The sequence below is a fragment of the Diadema antillarum genome, unplaced genomic scaffold (genome assembly GCF_040938485.1).
Source record: "Diadema antillarum isolate AM-2024a unplaced genomic scaffold, OU_Dant_1.0 seq00000446_RagTag, whole genome shotgun sequence".
NCBI classification, from domain to species: Eukaryota; Metazoa; Echinodermata; class Echinoidea; order Diadematoida; family Diadematidae; genus Diadema; species Diadema antillarum.
The window spans coordinates 701,610-725,356 of NW_027271420.1; the positions used below are offsets into that span (position 1 = coordinate 701,610).

The following is a 23,747-nucleotide window of genomic DNA, read 5'->3' on the forward strand; positions in this document are numbered from 1 at the left end:
GTTTCTCATGACCTCTGATCTACTGCATGAGATAAGACACTACAAACAGTAAGTGTTGGTGCTTTCTAGAAGCGATTGTACCTGGACAGTGAACAGAAATACTACCAAGAACTGATGCAATTTTTTTTTCTTTTGGTCTATTAAAATGACAACTGACTTTGTGAATCATGTATTACATTCACTTCATAATCACAATGCAATGTTCAGGGGAAGAAAAACTGTTTTCTCCACATGTTGCCTAGAAACTCGTCTAATCTCTCTTTAATATGCAATGTGAAAGTGCCCTCAATAAAACAACGTTGATGCAAAATCCTGAGCTTTGAGGCAGTTTTAGCTGAATTATTATGCATACTTTGTTCATCACTAATGCTGATTTGTTCGTTGCCTCCTATGTAAAGATGTCACCATTGTTAATGGAACTTTGGATTGCTTGCACTAAGTATGGCAGACATTCTCACACACAATCTTATCTTTATCTGCAGTATTTAGATTCACATCACCAGATTTTTCAGTTTTACACCAAAGTATATCTCAACCTTGGTCCAACTGGATAAATCATTGATTTGCAAAGATTATGGTTTACAAATGTTGAATTGCACAGCTTGAAACATTAACATCAATACAAAAACCTTCCACACCCTTACCTGTCCATCACGCCCCCAGAGTCTCCACTCCGCCCTCTATTGGGTGCCAGCGAATCAAGCTCGTCAAAGAATATTACACAAGGTGCTGCGCTGCGGGCTCTAACAAACACTAAAAACAGAGGAGACATACAACAATGAAGCATCATCCAATGAACACGCTACATGAATGGTGAACACTTTCAGTGTATATAAATTAGCAAGGTAGTAGCTGAGTTTACACACATAAACAATTATGACCCGCCACAACAAAAGGATCCTAAAGTCGCTGACGGCCGAGCCGAGAAAATGGAGTTTGAAGTCACATCATCTAAATTGGTCATAAAACAATCAGATTTCTGTTTTTGGCATAATTTTGTAGTCTAATGTTTTGTCCATCATCTGCTAAAATTTCGAAGCTAAATGATCAAATGAAAGGCAAGAAATTAGCGTTTTTCTGGGCCATGATTTTCCGACTTTCAATGTAAGAGAAACGTGTCCGAACATTTGGATTAAGCGCCGCAGCTAGACTCCGCCCCTAGCAACGAGGGAGTGATATTATTGGTCAGTGCGTGGCATCCTGCTTACCAATTGGTTGTGCATAGACCGCTGGCGCTAAGCTTGACTGGACATGGCAGGGTCGCTAGGAGCATGCCTTCTATTGTCAAGCGGTGAAACTGCCTCGCCTCCCCATGACCATGATAGTATCGGAAGGACAACTTTGAAGGCGTTTTTCTCGAAACTCTGACATCCTCAACTACTTGACATGCGCTGATAAGATCATTGATATCTCTGCAACCAAGTACTTTTATGACTTGTGCTATATATATGAAATTAAAGTAGAAGAGTACGGGAATAATATCATGCCATTTTCAGAAAATTGTCCTCCCCCGATTTTCGGATCCTTTTGTTGTAGCGGGTCACAATTTTGTTGATACCACTCCCATGCTCAAATAATCTGTACTGGTGAAATATTCCTTTTTTTTTTTGTTTTACAAGTAGCTCCTATAGCCTGACTGCACCAAACATCAAACACATTTATGCCCTACATTTACTCTTTATGTGCCATGTTCGCATGTCTGACTCAGTCGTGCCAAGTTCACATTATATTCTGCTCAAATGCCCAAACCCGCCCAAGCTGATTGATAAATCACCAAATGCCACAGTGCAATAAAAGTGTTTCTCGCAATTCCATTCCTGCCACATGCAGCTCGTATTATATGTGGTGATTGGCTATCAAGCGGTGTTCCCTACTGGATTTGCGAGTGAAATTTACGTTTTGGTCACTGTTCAGTGAGCAAAAGTCACGCATCTTTAATAATGTAGATACTGGTCATTTGAAAGACAAACAATCATCGATTTGTCATACAATTTACATCGAAGCAAAGCTTGACTTTTTCTCTACAACTTTGTGCATTACATTTCCAGAGTAACAAAAATCTATTACAGTTACATAGATTTGAAAAAACAGAATGCTCTCCAAAAGCATGACACCTTTGCCGTCTTGGAATAATATGGCCCACGGGGGGTTTACACCTTGGCACATAAAGAGTTAAATCTGTTCCTTGAGGGAATTTAATGTGCTACATACTGACTACGATATGGAAATTATCAGGTCTTAATGAGGGGTTAACTGCATCAAATAGAGAACCGACTTCATTATTCACACTCCAGATTTACAGGGTATTACACTTGTAGACATTTCTAGAAACTGCACCACTGGAATCATCCAATCAACAATTTCCTCCATTGCCAACTGTTGCTATTGATATATTGCCTATTTAGAAAATCCTTTTCAGTATAAATTGTGGTGGTTCAGTGAAAATTATTATTAAACTAGATATATCGCTACGGCGACTGCTATGCCTCCGCCATAATGCATGGTTCTCCTAATAGGTCTATAGTACAATGTCTTGACAATGTGTGATGACAGTTTCACACAATTGGCAAAATATTATTAGAATGACGGGTTTGACACAAATGTGCTGAATATTCACTTTCCTAGAACTAGGTTCAATTGGATGAATGATTAAAATGTCAGAGTGCAGGTATTTGGGGGAAGTGATGATTTTTACTTGACTTTTGACCCTTTTATAAGTTTATGCACTGAGTAATTTTCATGGTATTGAGAAAAAGTATAATTTCAGTATCAAATGGGAAAATAGCATTATCTAAACCTGGCCTTTGACCTTTGACCTCACAGTTCCAAAGAGAATCACTGTTAGGTTGAACATGCATAAATATGTAAGTTTCATGATGATACCTTGAGTTACTTTTGAGATATGGAGGAAAAAGTGCAATTCAGCACTTTCACTTGACCTTTGACCTTTGACCTTTTGGCAAGAAACTTCCCACAGAATATATATCGGGTAATACATGTATACAGCAAGTTTTTAAAAAAAAAACCATCAGGCATTGCATAAATATAAGGAAAGTAGTGATATTTTGAGGAGTTGACCTTGACCTTTGACCCCTGACCTTTGAACCATGACCCCCAACTTCCCTAGATAATCACTGCCCATTGGAACAAGCATATATCCCAAGTTCCATGAAGATACCTTGAACCATTTACGAGATATGGAGAAAAACATGAATTTTCAACCTTTTTTTCACAAAATAACCTGTGACCTTTGACCTTTGACCCGTGACCCTAAAATCCAATATACCCTCATACAAAGTTTGATGTAAAACCACCACACGATTCTTGAGATATCGACAAAAACAAAACGGGACAGACGGACGGACGGATGGACGGACGTACGTACGGACGACCCGAAAACATAATGCCTCCGGCCACTTCTTTGGCGGAGGCATAAAAAGATATAACACCAGTTTTAGGGATCTGAAGCATTATGCAACTATATAGTATCAAGTCAACTTTATTTCTTGTGTATTAAAACATCTTTTGTATCTGCCAATCTTCCTGCATCTCTCCTTCACCAAATTCGTGCAACAGGATTATGACATCATTAACTTCAGGTACAAGCAATCTCAAAATTTGGTAACTAAAGGAAGCTTATACATGCAGATAATCCCCAATATTCAAGAATGTTTAGTGCATGCCATATTAGTGTAATATATTATTATCATCTTACCCTCACGAACATTTTCCTCACTCTGGCCGACATACATGTTTATCAGTTCTGGTCCTTTAACACTGAAATGGAAACATATGACTTGTTACTGAGAGACCCTTGTCAGCTGCTAAAAAGGCAGAACACGAGCAGAAACAATTTTTGTACTGATCATATCCAAGCCATTGTCATTGTTCATTTTTTTTTAAAGTCACATATCTCGGAGTCGTGCATGTCTTATTGCTGGCATCCCAGTAAATGCTCCGCCAAACATAATAACTAACTTTCTATGCCTCAGCACTACGCGTAGAATGGTATGTGGGAATACACTGAGCCAATTGCCAAAGTGTATTTCGCAAAGGATCACAGGTTTGCCAGTGACATTACCTTTGATCTTTTCCAGACACAATTGTGTGACACAAATAAATATGAAAAGGTATTTGGAACGGAGCTTTGTTATGCTTTCATCAATAATTCTCTTCAATTTTCTTTTGTCAATCATGTGTCAAAGTTTCTGTCGGGGTAATGACAAAAAATGTGAAAATAATGCAAAGTTTTCGGAGCAAAAACAATCACTCTCATGTGTCTTGTTCTAACATGTCTTCCACATTACTAACCCCATCTTTCCTAAAAATCACCACATGGAAAGGTGAGAATAACCTTTCTTCTTCAATTTTGATGTTTGAATTATTTCATTTTGTGATTGCACCATGGTGCTGTCGCAGTTTTGTGAAAACAAATTGTGTACTTCATGCAAAGAAGCATCATATTGGTGCAGCTTTTCAAAAAGTCAATTGTACTGAAGCCGTGTGCCCAATCTGTCATTTTTAAATTGATTGAAGAGGTGTGATTGGGTGTATGCGTAATTCTGTTGGTATCAAACTGACATTTCAACTGACACTGATGCAAAAATTTTTATTGGAATTTGTCAATGATGAAATAAAAAAGACCTTCATAATTCTCCTTCACTGCACTGACTAAAATACATTAATAGAAATTGATTGGATTCCAGTGTTATGTGAAGCAACTCCTTCTACATATGGGGTACACAATTATGTCAAACCTCACCTGAGAAAATTGAGGGAACATTCCGTGGCTACGGCTTTGGCCAGGAGAGTCTTTCCTGTACCTGGAGGTCCATACAGCAAAACACCTGGATGGCAAACAAGGCAAAATAGTGTACATGGAAAAAGTGGTGTCCTTGTTTATATGGTGAATGAGTGACACTGCACAAAGACATCACACCTGTGATATGAAATATACACCCCTTACCACAAAAGCCTAATTGCTGGCTGAACATTGATTTCCTGACAACATGAGTTGTAGCTTAATCATTTAATTTCTCCACCTCTTAAGTTTTTCCATGATATATAACTTGTCTCACTTTACTTCTGAAAACCCATCACAGAAATGTCAAGTAACCTAGCCACTAGAGAGAGACACAATTTTGAAGAAAAAAAAATCGACTTTCCAAATCCTACAGACCCTGTGGCATTGAGAGAGTGTGTATTGCAAAGGTTGGCCCTACTCAGATACACATGTATTAATAGGGAATCCTACTAACAAATAAAACAGCTTTATTTGCAGCACGCATGCAACCGAAGAACCTCGACTGGAGGTGAACATTACTGATGAGCATATGCTTTAGTGCATATATTAGTGCATATAGTAGTGCATAGTGCTGAAGGGCAATTCTGTGCAAGTAGGCCTGTTCTTGTCATGGTTTGTGAATGGACCTTCGTGGGCAGCAACGAAAATTAACTCAATCGAGCCAACCTTGCTATCGCAAAGTCTCCCCACACTACCAAGTCTTCAAGATGCAGTCCAGTCTGAAAAAGAATTCTGCACTGAAACACAATCGGTAAATTTACCAATACCAGAGCAGCATATTTTCCAAAGGCTGAAGAGCTTTGAATTTCATAAGATTTTGCAAAGATGGTCAATCAAAATACAGTGGTCTCCACATAATGGGGAATGCTTTATCATGTTCTCCACTTAAAGGGACTATGTGATGTAAATGCATGTAAATTTGTAATGATTTATAATACCAGTAACCTGGGCACCGTTTCATGAAAGTTGTCAGCCCTGACAAGATGTCAGTTTCTGACAATCATCATGGTAACAGTCAGACACCAGATCTTCTCAGCCAATCAAAACCAAGGATTTTACTGAAGTTGTCAGACACTGACAACTTTCATGAAACAGAGCCCAGATCATCACTCATGTGGCCAAAAGAATATCCATGTGCCATATATTATATAAAAATATTTCTACTACTTGTCCTCAGATTTCTTGGATACACATGCTGAAAAACAACAACAAAAACTTCCAAACCAAGATTATGCCAACTGGTGACATTTTATCAGTTAATCATTGCCAAAGTACTGTTATGAATGTATGATTAACCAGGGCTCGACACTAACGGTGGCCCGGGGCCACCAAAAATGAAAGTCGGGCCACCAAATTTCAAAAAAGGGCAAATTTGGTGGCCCGCCTCGGGCCACCACAATTTTTTGAAAAGTATGTCAATAAATTCGTAACTTTTTGCGCCGGAAATTAGCAGTTAAATATGTTTAAAGGATGGATGAAAAGGACTGAATGAGTGCCTGAGAGTGAGTGTTGCAAGTTTAATTCATGAGTAGATATGTCCAACTTCTAATTCTTACTATCATAAAACTTACATATTTGACTCATTTTTTTAAAAAAAGGACTTTTAATGTTTTTTATTGTGTTTTTTTTTTTCGCGACACCAAATTTTTCTCTCGGGCCACCAAAAATTTGAAATTTAGGATTTTGGTGGCCCCATCGGGCCATCAAACAAAAAAGTTAGTGTCGAGCCATGGATTAACAAAAGACTTTGGAATGCACCACTATTCCCTAGACCAAGCATAACTTGCATGTTTCCCTGCAATGTGTTTTGTTAATCACGTTAGTATCATTTGTGTGTATTTTCTCAAGAGGCATCTCAGGACTGCTGTTGTGATGAGGGAAAAATTGACTACCTTAACCATACGAAACCTCTTTCCATGACTGACCTGATCTTCGGAGGCCTGCTGCAAAGAGTTCTGGGTGCTGTAGAGGAAGCTGAATGGTGTCCAGAATCTCAGCCTTGACGTCTGATAGGCCTCCAACGTCATCCCAGCTGACATTAGGTATCTTTAAATAGTTCATGATAAATCAACATCCAGTATATCTTGTCAAAAAGTCTGGAACTAATCTTGTTATGAACTGTTAAGCAATGGTCCTGGATGACTACAGCAGCTGAGACATCTTTAAAAATCCAAATGTCATTTCCCTGACAAAGCAATAAGACCTGTCAGCAAATTGCCATATCAAAATTGCAGATATTGGACAAAATAAAACCAACCACGCTATCTGTCAGTATAAGTAAGAGTGTTGATGTTTGCTGAAATTTCCCTGAAATTTGACAAACATTCCTGTCTGAATTTTAAATTCTACGAATGATCTCAAAACTTGGATTTTTTTAATTCATGAAAAATAGAACGATTAAATGAGAACTTACCTGTTTGAAATTTGATCTTTATTTTACGAGGGAGTTGTAGGAAGAGAATACATTGAGAGACCCGCTTTGCGCACGCGCAGTCATTTTTCGAAGCATCAAATGTGGCTGCTGGATATTTGAAAGATTATGGAGAACTTAGCTTCAAGTTTGAAAACTTTGGGAGGGAGAGGAGGGAATGTATTCTCTTCCTACAACTCCCTCGTAAAATAAAGATCAAATTTCAAACAGGTAAGTTCTCATTTAATCTTTCTATTTTACTTCTGGAGTCTCCGAAAGAGACTACATTGAGATTTTGAAGCCCAGCAGCTATATTTGTAAGAAAGGTAACAGAAATGACTATGAATTGTCATTTACCAAAAAGGTAAATTGTTTACCTTGTCTGGTCATTTCTTTAGTAGAGCAGTTGTGAGTCACTTGCTCCCATCATCGAGCAAGGGTTTGCTGTAAAACTTTCTGAAAGTCTTTTCATTCGTCCAGCCTGCCTTCTCAAGGATAAACGAAACTGGCAAGTCTGCTCTGTGTGCAGCTGACGTCGCAGCTGCTCTTGTTGAGTGAGCCTTATATTTTGAAGTGTCGATTCCTGCCGCTGTCATAACATCTTTGATCCACCTGGAGATGGTTTGTGACGTAACTTTCGCATGGGGTCTGCGAAAACTAATAAAGATCCGACGCTCTTGACCTCGAATTTCCTCAGTCCTCCGTATGTAGGCTTTGATGTAGCTGACAACGCACAATCGACGATCTGGAAGGTAGGCTCTCATGCTCAGTGTGTAGCCAGCATTTCCCGGCCTATTTTGTTTCAGTAGCTCGCTGAAATGAAATGTAACTGATGATCCCTTGAGTATCATGTTGTCCAAATTCAGGAGCTGCAATGACTGTGCTCTCTGTGTTGAGATGAGAGCCATGAGCATGCATAGCTTTTTGGTGAGATCTCGTAGGTTCAGTGCATTTGCCGGTGACAGCTTTCTGAGATAGCAAAACACAATATTTACATCCCAAGTATCTACATAGCGAGGTCTTGGGGTTCGGAGATGGAAAACTCCCTTCATAAATCTTGATATCAAAATGTTGTTCCCAACTGTAGAGGCACCATCCTCAAGAACTAGGAATGATGCGAGCGCACTTCTAGCTGTGTTGAGTGCATTGTATCCAAGACCTCCTACATGAAAAAGCTCACTAAGAAATTCTAAAACAAACTGAACACTAGAGCGAAGATGGCTTTTCTTCTTACTCTTGCAAAAGTCTTTCCACTTCTTTATGTACACACAATATTGCTTCTGGGTAGAGGCTCTCCAAGAAGCGGCCAAAATGTCCACAATTTCCTTCTTTAGTCCTGTCCTTTCGAAGGGCTGCCGCATAACCTGCAACAGAGAAGATCAATTCGATCATACAAGGGATGTGGTTCATGCGTTACAGGTTGCGTTAATAGGTTTCTACTCCTTGTAATTAGCACTGCTTCACCCTTTAACATCCTTTTCAGCTTAGGAAACCATGCCTGTGTGGGCCAATTTGGCACTACCATTATGCCTTCAGCTCTATCTGTCCTAATTTTTTGAAGACATCTTGGGATGAGACAGAATGGGGGAAAGGCATAGAATTTGAATTCTCCCCAATCCAACGTAAATGCATCTACGGCTTCTGCATTTGGATCTGGCAACCAAGTGACATATCTCTCAAGTTGGTTGTTTAGTCTGGACGCAAAGAGATCAATGTCTGGAAGCCCAAAAACTGAAACTAGTTTGTTAAAGGCTTGCTTGTTAAGCATCCATTCATTTCGGTCACTGAACTTTCTAGACCTGTTGTCTGCCTCAGTGTTCTCACTCCCTGGAAGGTGTGCTGCAGTAACCCAAATATTATGTTCCATGCACCACCTCCAGATGTCTCTAGCTGCACTGTCACAGTCCTTGGACTTAATACCCCCCATGTTATTCAAATAAGCAACTGCTGTTGTGTTGTCTGACCTAAGGAGGACATGAACATCATGTAAAGAAGAGCAAAAGGACTTCAGTCCAAACCCGGCTGCCAATGTTTCCAGGTAATTGATATCATTCTTTCTAGCTCTTTCCATTTCAAGATCGTTCCATCTGCCTACTGTTTCAATGGACAGATTTGTGGCTCCCCAACCAAGCCCACTAGCGTCTGTACGCAGCTCAAGTGTAGGTCTGTTACGCTTAATTGGTGCACACTCCTCAAAGACATGATTAATCCACCATTTGAGCTCTTCTTTCCCTTCTAATGACAGCTTCATAGGTCTGTCAAAATGGCCTTTGTTAGCTTTAAGGGCGGCAATTTTGTCACGTTCTAGGCATCTGTAGAAAAGAGGGCCATGTTGGACTCCAGGGAAAGTAGCTATTATCTTCCCGATAACATGTGACACCTGCCTGATTGTGGGTCTAGTATTGTCAAGCAAGTCTGAACAGACTGTGATAATGTCCTGCATTTTCTCTTCTGGCAGGGAGATAGTCATATCACCAGTGTGCAGCTTAAACCCTAGGAATGTGAGCTCTTGTTGGGGTTCTAGCATAGATTTCTCCTCGTGGACTACGAAACCTAGTTCAGACAGGAGATTTGTGGTTGCACGTACAGCCTCCTTTGCTTGTTCTATTGACTCTCCGATAATGAGAGTATCATCAAGGTAGCCTAATACTATGTGCCCCATTTCTCTCAGTGTAGCGAAAACAGGTTTCATGAGCTTGGTGAAAAGTCTGGGCGCTGTGCTGAGCCCATTTGGTAGGACTTTGAACCTGTAAAATTTCCCTTGCCATGGAAATTTCAAGAATTTTCTGTGTTCAGTGTCAATTGGGATGGAGTAGTAAGCATCTCGGAGGTCGACTGAGGCTAGGAAATCTCCTGGGGAGATTAAAAGGGCAGCTGTATGAATGTTATCCATTTTGAAGTGTTGTACGCTCACACACTTGTTCAAATCTGTCAAATCAAGTATTAGTCGAACACCCCCATTTTTCTTGGGTCGTGTGAAAATGTTTGAGAGAAATTCTCCTTCTTCATGACCACATTCTTCGATAACATTCTTAGTCAGTAAGATTGCGATCTCTCTGTCAATACAAGCTGAATTGTGCTGGTTTGGTTTGTATTGAATGAAGGGCTTATCCCTCCTAGGGGGCATACATGCTTCTTCAAATTCAATTTTGTAACCCCTGATTGCTGCCAAAATAAATGGATCAGCTGTGATTTGGCACCATCGCCTGTAAAAAAGCCTCACTCGACCTCCGACTGCCACTGGAGCTTTCTTTGGAATACATTGCACACACGTACAAATACATTGGGGAATGCAGGTATGATCATGATGTGAATCGAAACTACCTACCTCTTTGGGTATGCTGGTAGTTATTTCTTGCGCTGCATTGGAGGCCTGTGCTGTGGAGCCTGTTGTGGGGGGCGGCTCGCTGTGCAGGGTGGTGGCTGCTTGCTGTGACCCCACTGTGGGCGCTGACCTAAAAAAGGCCTGCTACTACCACCGGCTGTTGGTCTGTGTGTTGAGGCAGCTGAACTTGCAGTCCAGCCAGCACTTCTGTATTGTCGCTTGGAGAAAGCTGCTCCCCTGTATGGGTGGTACGTGCTAGACTGTGGCCACGAAATTGGGTTTCTCATCACCCCTGATGCAGCTTTCTGCTCCTCTTTGAGATCTTTCATTCTCTTTCCCAATTCATCCCCGAATAGGAATTTAGTGACGGGAGTGGAAGGTTTGCAAAGATGAGAGTAAGTGGCTGCCATGTCCGGCTTGATAAGCTCTTTCCTCAACGAATTGAGTTCAAAATTGGCATTGCACAGCAACGCCAATGCGTCCTGCTGTGTGTCAGTCAGCCGAGGTGATGGGAAGGACTGTATTAGCGCGCTCAGGCCCTTCGTCAGCGACTTCTGCACACGCTGTAACTTGGCATCTCTACTGCGTGTGTGTTGCGGTAGGTTATCCCAGATCGGGCCGTTCACCTTCGGTGTAGCGAGGTAAACACAGTTGCTCGGGGCTGGATACTTAGATGCCGTCTCTTCCAACACTTTTTCTTCTAGCGGGTGGCTTATGAGGTAAGTAGTAGAGCTGGCTAAGTCCTCGTCTACTGGTAGCCCTGTATCACCCGGCTTGGCAAATTTTGCTGCGAGAACGGGAATTTCTTGCACGTCTGCTGCGTCTGATGCAAATTCGCCTTCTTCTCTGTTGGCTTCGCCCGTGTCACGCACGTGCGGCTCCCCGCACTGTTGAAAATCAGTTTCCATAGGAATTTCACACTGTCCGGCGCTGTGCGCCTCATCGTACGCCACAAAATGGCGCGATGGCGGTTTCGGCGGTGTGGAGTTTACACTGGGCAGCGCGTCGACCACTTTACTCAGAAGACTTTCCAGTCTCGATAGTCTGTCCTCGACATCCGAGGATTTTTCGGCCGTCTTTGGGCCCTGCTTCGCTTGCGGCACTTTACCCGCCATGTTAGTACCGGAAACCGTGACCGACTTAACTAGTTTCTTTTTCGGCTTGACTTTTTTGTCTGTCGGAGGGGAACGTTCTTCGCAAACAACGTTGGTGCTTCCCACTGCGCCGGGCTTAGCCGGATGATGCAGCTGTTCTTGGAGCTGTTGTGCCTCCATCACCGTAGCCACCGCGTGACTTTCGTGGAATGAGGCCGCTAGAAAAGGCTGTGCTTGCCGCCTTGCTAAGCACCGAATAATCGTTGTACGATATAGGAAGATTGCGGAATCTACATTCCACTAACTGCTGGTTTCTAGAACCGTTAGTACCGCGAAATGCGATAAAAGATCAGAATTTTCGACTGCGATAAGGGAACTACGTTCGAATACTCGTGTGTAGAAAAGCGATATGACTGCGCGTGCGCAAAGCGGGTCTCTCAATGTAGTCTCTTTCGGGGACTCCAGAAGTAAAATGGAAGAATTTCATGAATTTGAATAATTACACAGTACCGCTGCAAACTGCAAGGATAAGAACCAACACTGGCTGTCGGGCAAAAGCACGATGGTCTAGTGGATGAGACACCTATGCGGAGATCAGGAGGTCATAGGTTTGAATCCTGCCCGAGTATGTATGCCCATGATTTCTTTTGTCACGGCTACTTCTTAAAAACTGATCAATTCAGTGCTTATTTATGTTGATGCAGGGCAATTTTTATCAGTTGCAAAAACAGGATTTTTGTTACTCTTTTAGACACACTAGATATTCTTTTCATTGTTTTTATTACCTGCTCCATCTAAATTGCTTATGGGTTTATTTTATGGGTACTAATATGGGGAGAGAATTTTTCTTGATTGCAGAAATTCAGGGGTTGATCTATGTGTACCTCTGGAGATTTGTTTGGTCTGAAAGGGATAATGAGATATGAAGACAAGATGTCCGATGATATTAAAAGCGGTACCTTAGGTGCTCCAATGCTGTCTGCATGTGCTGACTGGAGCCTACTGAGGGCTACCTCAAAATCACTCTGGTGGATCTGGACGCCTGCTGCACATATATCCTTCTCTTCTTGTATGGACAGCTTGCTACCGACAGAACACGCCCCTACTATGCGGCCAAGAGCTGCCCGGATGGTCTGTGAATGAAGGGCTGCCAGGTCTCCCAGAACCATGCCCTACAGTGGAATCAGGGGTTACAAGATTAGATGAGGATGGGAAAAAGCTTGGTCTTGCATGGCTCTTATCTATGCTTATAAACCACATTGTAGTCAATATAATTTCTTCTACCTCTACAACAATAAATTTTTTAATGTGGCATTACATTTCCATACTTATTTCATTGTATTTACTTTTTCCTTTACGATGCTGTAATAATGTTTAATACTGTAATACAATGTATGACTAAATCCCTCTGTGATTCATGATGAACACCAGACCTGTTGTAAAACAAGCAAATAACAGAAACAAATAAATGTGTGATGAAATATGTAAGTAATTTTGTTGCTTTCAGTGTAGAGCCACAAACTTCCGAAATGTTTTAATTCTGCTTGATGGCCTGGATTATAGCACACTACCATCACAGAAGGCGCCTTTGAGGGTAGCTTCATTTCTGAGATTGTGCTGGGAGACTTACTGCAGTTCTCTTGGCAATGTGGGGAATCTCTACATCTGCTGCCATTGATAAGGGTTCACATAGAGCCTGCATGACTTCACAGCGCTCCTGCTCATTCAAGACCTGACAGAAAGAAAATTGATGCATTGTTTGTGTGTGCACTGGTAAATAATGATACAACAGTGTCAGTGGGCAACACAAATAACACTGATGGTGATGATGGTATCACAATTGTACTGATAATTTTTGGCGGCAATGTAACACATTCACAAGCATCTAGGCACAATCTGCAGGAGTGCAGCGTTAACTTTGCCATCATAAAAGTATTATCATACTAGCTCATTTACTCATTACAGACAAGTAAGGTCCTGTTCACAATAAGATTACAGAAGAATTCAAACATTTTTTTTTTGCACACTCTCATACATCAGTTTAAGAACTTTCTGTTTGAACCCCCCTCCACTTTTCAGTCACGCTGTTGTTATTTTACTCTTTTCCCATTCTTTACCATAATTCTTAAAGAGTATGGCACATTATGTCTATTGATACCATTTGCTGGCTATTGCTAGTCACCTGGGGTGAACCACAAAGGGTCGGCATCTTTTGCCTGTTTTCTTGTGGTGGTAGGTAGACGGACCACTTCACCAGATTAGTACCCTGCTCTTTGCAATGAATGAATGAAGGAGGATCTTTTACATGCATGAGTCATGGCCAATTCACACACGGAACTTCTATTTAATGTCCTATCCAAGGGACTGAGTGTTTTTGCCTCTTACTAGAGAGGACGGGAATAATGCTTCTACATAACATTGCTCAGTGAGGCTCGGGAATCGAACCTGGGTCCTTTGGATCTGGAGGCAGATGTGCTTCCAAATGAGCGAAATCACCACTCTTGTGTTGTTCCTGATCTTGTTTGATGTTGCCTCCCTATGCTCCTTCATAGGTTGTTCTCTATGACCCTTAGGTCATCACTGGCCCTACCTTTCCCTTTGTTTGCTCACCCTTTTGCTGTAATCCCCCAACCTTTAATACCTCTTTGGCCCCTGCCTTTGACTCCTGACATACCCCCACCCTATTGTTTTCTTTGTCCTGTGTCCCTAGCCCTTCCCAGACTATACATGTTGTGTGTAGTCCATACAATGTTTTGCTTGCCCGTGTTTGTCATTTTGCCTCTGCAAAGATTCTGCCAGGATTGAAAGCGTGGACCCCTTTGACTCCAAGAATTAAAACAGGGGTATTACACCATCAAAGTAATACTGTTCACTTCTCAACATTAAATAGGATGTATTGATTTGTGCTGTAATCCTCATTGTATTGTTGTCAGTGCATCTGATCGAGCTATTTATTTTTTACTTTTATACACTGTAGGAATATTAAACTTGTCCATATATGTAGACAGTGGGATAATGCCTCATATAAAACATTTTACAGTATGAAACAACCATCTGAATAGATCTACGACAAAATCGCCTATCAAACAATCAACTTGTGACACATTCCAAATAAAAATGTTTAATGAAATAACAAAGAATATGGTTTTAATAGGAGGCAATTTCTAATTTTACTGAAAAAAAAGAAGAAACACTAAGAGAAGAATTTTGACTGACCTCCATCTGTAGATGATGCAGGAAGCATGCCTGGACATTGACAGCCACTTGCTTGGTTGATGGGGCTGTGGCTACCACCACCATGGGCCACTCAGGGTATAAGGTGTGCAGACTGTTGATGGTCTCTCTCAAGTAGGCTGCAACACGGGTGTCTGCAGGTTTGGCAAGATGTGAGCTGGTATTTATAAAATTGTACGCTTACCACCAGAATGAACACTAAAGGGAGTATGTACAGTTCATATCACGACATTATAATGCACTCACTTTCCCTAACAACCGTTAGAAAATCTTTTCTCACAGACTTGCATCTAAAATCAGTCTGTCGACTACCAATTACAAAGCAAATATACGGAAGCCCATAGTGCCTGTTGCTGAATATGAGCAATGCAGACCTCCACATCAGCTCTGCAATTTGTTCTATCTTACAGATAATGAAACACCTTTCCATGCTAAATCCTGAGACAGTCTAATACAGATCAATATTTCTAATGGATACATTTGTCCCACTGGTGAACTCTGGGAAGGAATATAGTGCAGGTGGACAGCACTCATCTGAGGTAGGGTTCCTGTCTTTGAAGTCCACCTACTTTCCATTCTTACTCATTGCTGTCAGCTTGAAATATATACCAAATGTGAGGCAAAGACAAAATAGAAAAGGAAAAAAAAGTTATAACTTACAAAGTTTAGAATTGTTGTTTGGTTAATCACCTTGTGCTTTTAATCTCAATTGACATAGGCAACCATCCACTTCCCCAGGTAACAAGGCATTCACCATTACCAAGCCATACATGTAGCAATGATATAATTATATATCACCCACTGATATGCTAACACTACACATTAGGCACTTTGGCTGTGAGAGTGCAAAAGAAATCAAAGGTGTCTAGCTAATAAGATGAGAATCCCTCAAGCCTTACAGGGTGTACTCCAGCCCCGTGTGATACAGGTGGGGTAGGGGAGGGCATACTCACCATCACCAGAACCATCACGATCCTTGCCCACTGCCTGAAGATTTCTCATCATCATGATGCAGGGAACACTCATGCCAGCTGTAATGCAGAGACAGTACACATTAATCTATTACATTTCACAAAAAGAAAGACATTGTCATTTTATTGGTACATCCTCCTAAATTTATGTCAGAATTTTATTTTTTAATGGCACAAAGAATCAAAGTGTGTTTTTTTGGTCTTCAATACCAAATGCCAACAACATCTTCTGTGGCATATTTTGAAGAGCTCTGGAAGCTCCTGTTCCTTGTTGTCTCTGGAAGTTCACACACTGTTTTCCAAAAAAATTAATTTATCCTTACTTTATGATCCTTACACACAAATGTGCCATTTCACATGAAGGACTTACAAATCAAACTTGTTCACATATCTTCTAATCAAAACTAAAAATGTCCATTGCTGCGCAATGCGATTGTATCCCCCGGCACTAGAGAGGGCACACAAACCATCCACCAACAATATGACTTTTGACCCTATAAAAAATGGAACACTGGGGGCAGCAAATTCAAAATCTATAGGCTTGTAGACTATATCATGGTAGACCTTCATACCAAATTTGAACAAAATCTGTCAAGAAATGTAGCCTATAGAACACACACAAACCATCCATCAACAACATGAGACAGAACATTGGGGGCAGCACATACAAAATCTATAGGCTTGTAGCTCATATAATGGTAGACCTTCATACCAAATTTGAACAAAATCTGTTCACAAATGTAGCCTATAGAGGTACACAAACCATACACCAACAATATGACCTTTGACCCTATAGAAGATGGAACACTGGAGGCAGCACATACAAAATCTAGCTTATATCATGGTAGACCTTCATAGCAAATTTGAACAAAATCCGTCAAGAAATGTAGCCTACAGAGTGAACACAATTCATCCACCAACAACAAAATCCGTTCACAATCACCCAATCAAAGCATCACCCGAAGTTATAGGTGTGGAGATATTATCAATATGAACCTCCATACAAAATTTCAAAGAAATCCGTCAAGGTTTGTGGCCGCTAGAACGCACACAAAAATGTGACGCGGCAGCGGCAGAGATGGCGGCGGCGGTGGCGGCGTAATGCTGCTGAATCCAAAGTATCCCCTGGCATACATGCCAGGGGATACAATGAGAAAACAATGAGAACAACCAACTACTGCTGTATTGATATGAATTCATGATATGAATAGTCTCTTGATGTCGGAATGAATCATCCCACAAAAAGTTTGGAAGGGGGTGAAGAAACATTTCTCTACTCTGTCTTCATCTTAATATTTAAACATACCAATTTTCATTGTCAAGATTATTTGAAATTCATCAATAGATACTACGAAAAATCCTCAGTGAACACACCTCTTGATCTAACAATGTCTACAGCTCTAAAATTACAAGAAGTTTGCTGTATATAAATTGTATTTTACAGTGCTTTTAAAAGAGAAATTGCACCTTTGAAGAAGGCATTTCTAATCTTGGCCTCGGTGGCTGCAGAGGTGTCAGCCATGAGGTCATAGCAGTTGACATTCACACAGTGTAGATTGAGCTGACGACAAACAGACTTGACTACAGTAGCTTTGCCACATCCAGCAGGCCCTGTTAGGAGGATGGAGGCCGGAAGTCTGTCGCACTGTGACCTAATGAAGGCAGTGGACACAAACACATAACAATTGCTGAATAGTGAACCAGGACTAATCTTTGAAGAATCCATGGAAGACTACACAAGATGATTTTTAGGCATTCCAGATGTTACTGATATAAGGATATTTGACATAAACACAAGATCAGCTAGAAAGACATGAATTGCTTTAATGAGGTAGATCTCAGAACTTCCAAAGAAAGAGTAACATAGTTAACTGAACCTGTTACAGTGAGAACAAAATTCCATTGCCTATATGACCATATGAAAGTGCTTTAGCCCACATGCACAGCACATTATCTCCTTCCCCCTCTGCTACTGGTCTTATCATATGAGTTTCCCCTGCGTGATACAATTTTGATCACAATTTTATTACTTTGCCGGGTTTACTTTGCTGTGTGTGAAGAATATCAATATTTCTTGGAGATTAAAGTACTTTCTTTCACCTGTACTTTGTTGACCAAAGTGATGTCTTCAATGGCATATTTTGACATTAAAAAAAATAGTTTGTCAAGAATAAGTCAATGCTTAAATAGTTTCAAAGGGCTATATCCATAGTCATAACTTGCTATACAAATTAAATACATAACATTTCAAAAGCATTATGACAAAATTGAGATAATCAGGTTTGTCTGTGAATAAGTCTTCTACTTCACAGATTCCACTTCACATCTTCATAGTGGCAGAGTGTAGCCCAATAAGAGGTCAGGTATCGTGTATTAAGTCCATACTGGTGTGAAATATTCCATCTAATACCATTGTGACTAGGTAATAACTTGTTTGCAAAACATGTCATAATTTCAACTACCATGGTATATTTACACCAACAGCCACGAACCAAGTTATCAAAGAGTGATTTTCAAACCTTCCAAACAGGAACGGTAGAATGAGCTGCTCAAGCTGGAAGGTATATTTTCTGATTCCTGCCGGAACCGGAGAGGCCCACACAGGATCTAATTTGCTGTTTAGGTAGACATCAGAGGTGATGGGGATATAGTTGGGCTTTAGTCCCTCCTGTTGACACAATGCAGGGAGTGGAGTCAATCTTTCAAAAAGGATGCTTGGGATACTCATTATTGTTTCTCATCTTTTCTTGTTCGTCTTTGTTTCAGTGTCTAAAGGCTCTGTCACACCTTTCCGGACAAGCTAAGCGGGCATTCCACAAGCATAATACTAGGAACGGTGTAGATACTGCCAACATCCGTGTAGCTGGTCAGTTCTGCGGGTGTGGAGGAAGCTATACGAGCAAATTGCATGCATGCTGAGGGTCAGTTACTGCCTTTCTGCTGGTTAGTTGAGGACCTTTGCCATATAAATTGTCCTTCAGAGGGAATCCTTCACCGGGTTGTCAGCTCTCACACGCTTCCCATCCACCCGACACACAGGTCACACGGAATACATGCTAGTAAAATGTCAGCAGCACATGTCCAGAAGGCAAGATGCACGCAAAACATACCTAAATCTTTGTCTGCCCACAGAAATCGTCCAGTGTGCTGGAAAATCCCTATATGCATAACAACCCAGCATAGTGTGCCTGGAAAGGTGTGACAGTGCCTAAATTTGGCTGCACGGGTAAATAGGACTTACACATGCACCTCCGGGCAACTACTTAGATACGTGCTAGGTACTGTCATCTTCACGGACCTCCGGGTAGCAACAAGTGTTCCCCACAAGTCACATGCAAGGTTTGCCCAGAAAGGTGTGACAGGGCCGTAAGACACCATATCCACGGCTAGACATTAGTGATGGCCCAGTGACCCAGCATTCATTTTACACCTATTCTTTGTATGCTCTGGTAAATGTGTTTGTGCAAATAGTAAGTGAATGATTCATTGACCCTGCTGAAAATTGTTCATCTGCTACAGGTTTCTGACCAAAAAAAAAAAAAAAAAAAAAGAAATTGAGAACATCCTATAAGTACCTGATAAACAGCTGTATGCAAGGAGCTTGCAAGGTAAGATACAGCTCCAATGACAGGTGGCACAATTTTGGAGATGCAGAAAAAGACGTTTGGCAAGCGCTGGCCTCCTCCTTCTCCAACATCCTGAGTAAATTCAGGAAACTCTTTGGTACTCACTCCAAAGACATCCCCAGTGGAGATGAGCCTGAAGAAAGAAACAGGAACATTCACTTCTCATATGTCCTGTGCAGATTTCATATGAGCATTATTTACAGCACCCTCAGAGATCAAGATCTGCTTAAACATTTGTTGATTGGTTATAGAATGGTGATATAACAAAGTGTGGGGAGAGATTTCAAGTAACAAGCAGTGATAGTCTACACTCAACATTTTTCCTTTTACATGATATTAAATCACTGAAATTATCTACAGCAGCATGTTATCTTGAGCAAGAGTTTCTTCACTGCATGGATTGTTTAGGGATGTCCACTATTTCCTCCTAAGAAAGCAGTTGTGAATGTATTCTTTCCATGGGTCATATGTTTTACAGCCAAGTTTCGTACTCTCTCTTTTTATAATAATAACAAATAATACAATACATTTATTAGGTGCTTAATACAGATGTGAATGCATTCTTTCCATGGGTCATGTTTTACAGCAGAGTTTCAAACTTTCTATGTTTAAATAATAATGATAAATAAAATAATACATTTATTAGGTGCCTAATACAGATGTTTCTAAGCATGCAGTTTACTGGAATATTAAGATTTAATCAGATTTAATCCAAAATACCGGTAATACAAAAATATCATAAACCATGTAATTCAAACAATACATACCGTGTGTATAAATATGATAGATAAATACCTGGTACTGAAAATCAAATGCTTAGATTTTGTGGAAGTGTCACATTGGCATTCCTAACACACCTTGTTGTTGAGAAGTACTTCTTGATAGCATCATCAAACTGGCTGGTCATGGGGTAGTGTGGTGACTTGATCAAGGACAGATGGACAGCCCCAGCCAGTGGTGGCTTGCAGCTTGTGGTGATGCTTCGTGAGGTGGTCAGAATGCTAGAGTACTCTTCCAATTCGACACTGGCAAGCTGGGGGGGGGGGGGGGGGGGGACATCCCAAAACCCAAAAGAACATTACAAAACGTGTCTTACGTCATGTCGATGATGTAGGATAAAAGTTTAGCAAATCATGGAAGCTCATTGCAGGGTTGAAATTCAAGCTTAACACAGAGATCCTCTGCAGCTGACTATTATCTTTAGTTCAAGACATTGGGAATCTTTTGGGCTTGGAAGCAACCAATTAACTTGTGGTTATGAAAGTCTGATCCTGCCTAATTCATTAAGAAAGGAGATCCTAAAATAACTTGCAAGATTGTAAAAGTAGTGGATTTTGCTGAAACATCCAAATGCAAAATCTTATGTCGTCTCAAAATGAGTGATCTTAATACCAGAGCAGCCAGGTCTCCCTGATTCTGCAAGAGGCTCCATGAAATATTCAACATTTGTTCATACATGTATCCCAACAAAGAATATGAAAACCTCCCTGATCCTTTAATTACTTTGACTTACTGAGATGCATTTACGTATATATATATGTAAAAGTTACCAAAACAGAAGTATCTTCGAAAAGCTGTCTGAAACGTCCCTGATTTTGATGAGTGCCAGGACAGTGACAATAATCACTCAACATTATTGCCTGTGTTCATGACACATTGCTACTGGCCAAATCAGAAACAACACATACAAATTGTACAGTAATGATTTTAAAGACCAGAGAGCGCACTGTACACTGACAGGAATAACTGTATGAATAGCAGTCATGATATTACTACCCTCTAAGTAGTATTACCTTTATTGTAACCATTGCTTCTGGCTGTATGAGTTGTGAAGGCTGATCTTGAAGGTTAAACCACAACTGTGGAGACATGGCTACAGTTCTGTCTTCCACAACAAACTCGATCAACTCGTTTCTCCCAAATGGAACATGGGCCCCATATCGCTTGCTCTTTTTGTCCTCGGACACAAAGAAGCGTTGATTCACCACGTAGATCTGGGCGAGGTGGCTCCGCTGCTGCATTAGCTGTGGAGAGATGGTCTGCTCCGCAATCATTTCTTCCTGCTTACATACCATATCCTGATGTCCCTGATCAGATGCATTACTCTTTTGAATGGGTGTGCCACTAGACACAGATTCATGGGGAGAAAATGGCAGGGGTGGTTTAGATGATCCCTGCGGAAAGCTTTTTGGAGTTGAAGTTTGAATGAGATCATGAATTTTTGGTATGGGTGGTACTTCCGGAGGCTTACTTGCGGAGACATCTTCATTGGATGCATCAATGTCAGCTGTATCTTCTTGAATTCTTTCTCCTGTCTCTTCTTGAGGCACTCCAGTCATTGTTACAACCACCCAGCTGCCATTGTAGGCATGAAGTCTGTCCATTGTTGCTTTTGTCACACCAACTCTGTATGCAATTTCACATTGCTCCTCAACAAACATATGATTTGCTTTCCCAAATGCTTGGGTGTGAGCAGACAATGTTGGCATTAGTAGTGGCTTCAGAGTCAAATGCCGAGGATTTCTACTCTGCATCATTACAGTAGCTTGAGAAGCAGGTGGAGTACTACTCAGGGTACAAGTTTCACAGCCCACAGCTTTTTCCAACAGCCCAATGGCAAAATCAGACATTATTCGTGGCTCAGGAAGTTGAACATGAAACAAATCCAGGTTGCCATTTGCCTCATCCTTTCTATCATCATCACTTTCTTGGGAGCTAGGTCCTCTGTCTGGGCTCATGGTGTTGGAGATATCTGTGATAACAATTGCTGTGTTTACTGATATGATACCCTGCATCACAGGCTCGCATTCAAGGGCGATCAAATCAGCATAGTTAGCCAGGCTGTAGGCTTCATCCTCACTGAAGACCGGAATAACTGGAGCCAGGAACCTGTCATGGGCTCTTACCAGCACCTTCTGCTGGCATGCTGAAACAAGAAGCCCAGTGCTGAAAAGCCTCTTCTTTGACCAGTCGTAGCAGCGAGTTGTTCTTGCTCCAAACACAACTTTGGCCAGAGGAAATGCTTTCACTGGTCTGATGTACACATCCTCATGGTCCAATATCTTGTAGTGCTTGTGAAAATTTTCAGTTGTGAACAGCGCAACAGTGTCTGGGCATTCTGGAACTTGTGATAATGAAACTGACTTCCTTACTAGGGAATCATCTAATATCTGCAAACAGACAAACAATTCCCTATCCTCTGAAGTTGAACTTTCATTTTCTGTGATGAGCGACACAATTGCGTAATTATCCAGTTTATCACCAAGAAATTGGCTAGATGCACTCCTAGATATCCCCAGGTGAAGAGGATTGTGGTCGACTGGAAAGTTGAAACGGGAAAATTTTGCATGAGTTCTTGTTATCGGGAAGTTCATGAATGCTGCCATATCGAAGCCGTGGCCTTGAAGTGACCTGCTACTGGAAATTCCTAGACAAGAACAGTCAGCAGGCCCTATTGAAATTAGTAGAAGAGCAAACTATGCTGTATTATGCCTGTAATTTATATCATTAGGCTAATTGTCACCAACAACACGTCAACAGTAAATGTCTAAATCATAAATGTAGAACCGAAGTAAAAGACTAAAAGCGTTGCTAATGCTATATATTATTACTAAGAAGTACTATCAGTCCAGAGTTTTACTTGACTTAGCACACTAGATTTCTAACGATTTTCTTGCAGGTGTAATTTACAACATTGGGTCATTGTCAGAATCAAAAAGTAGATACCGGTAGGCGCCGGTACTCAACCCAATCTGATTGTTCCAGAATCTCTCGTAAGAATCACCCGTGATGACATTCACAATAGTCAATACAATAGGCAGCCTTCACTGTCAGGTAACTTTTGATTCATTTCCATTGGGCTGGCGCTGGAGCTGGAGTGGAGAACCCGCTGGACAAGACGCAGTAAAGTTCATGTGGCATGTGGAACGTTACAGTTCTGAGTTGTATGGGCATGACAGCAAGTTTTTCTATGGTGTCTTTAAAAAGATAATACTTTTCCATCTTTCTATTGGCTTCTACCGAGTCGCGGCATAGCGATTTAGGATTTGGGTTGTTCATATTTTGTGTGTGTTTGTGTTTGTGTTTTGTTTTATATACAAAATTCTTGATTTACCTTGATTTACCATGATGTTGAATCAAGGTAAATCAAGAATTTTTTATTTGATATTGACAATGTAGAATTTTAATGTTGCTATAATTTAGTATACTAGTATTAGTGTTATTTGGCAATGAAATAATTTGTATATTAATGTTTATATGAAAAAGAAAGAAAAATAAAAGAT

The 23,747-nt window shown here is 40.8% G+C and overlaps 2 protein-coding genes across 2 annotated transcripts in view; both read right to left on the reverse strand.

The window, feature by feature from the left end:
• Positions 1-23,398, reverse strand: part of LOC139732766 (peroxisomal ATPase PEX6-like) — a 30,785-nt gene extending 7,387 nt beyond the window's left edge. The window contains exons 1-13 of the mRNA XM_071643610.1: positions 21,258-23,398; positions 20,322-20,497; positions 19,414-19,597; positions 18,358-18,506; positions 17,306-17,490; positions 15,821-15,898; positions 14,850-15,001; positions 13,264-13,365; positions 12,593-12,805; positions 6,730-6,850; positions 4,763-4,847; positions 3,716-3,777; positions 645-753 (exon numbers count right to left, since the gene is read on the reverse strand). Coding sequence (XP_071499711.1) covers positions 645-753; positions 3,716-3,777; positions 4,763-4,847; positions 6,730-6,850; positions 12,593-12,805; positions 13,264-13,365; positions 14,850-15,001; positions 15,821-15,898; positions 17,306-17,490; positions 18,358-18,506; positions 19,414-19,597; positions 20,322-20,497; positions 21,258-22,850 — 3,209 coding nt within the window. The 5' untranslated portion in view covers positions 22,851-23,398. The remainder of the gene's footprint in view (positions 1-644; positions 754-3,715; positions 3,778-4,762; positions 4,848-6,729; positions 6,851-12,592; positions 12,806-13,263; positions 13,366-14,849; positions 15,002-15,820; positions 15,899-17,305; positions 17,491-18,357; positions 18,507-19,413; positions 19,598-20,321; positions 20,498-21,257) is intronic.
• LOC139732759 (uncharacterized) lies at positions 8,382-11,864 on the reverse strand. The gene has a single exon (XM_071643604.1). The coding sequence runs from the start codon at positions 11,811-11,813 to the stop codon at positions 10,563-10,565; it is 1,251 nt and encodes a 416-aa protein (XP_071499705.1). The 5' UTR covers positions 11,814-11,864; the 3' UTR covers positions 8,382-10,562.
• Positions 23,399-23,747: the final 349 nt, after the last annotated feature.

What these genes read in the sequence shown, in the direction of transcription:
- LOC139732759 (XM_071643604.1), bottom strand. Translation starts at nt 11,813, where the DNA reads ATGGAGGCACAACAGCTCCAAGAACAGCTGCATCATCCGGCTAAGCCC.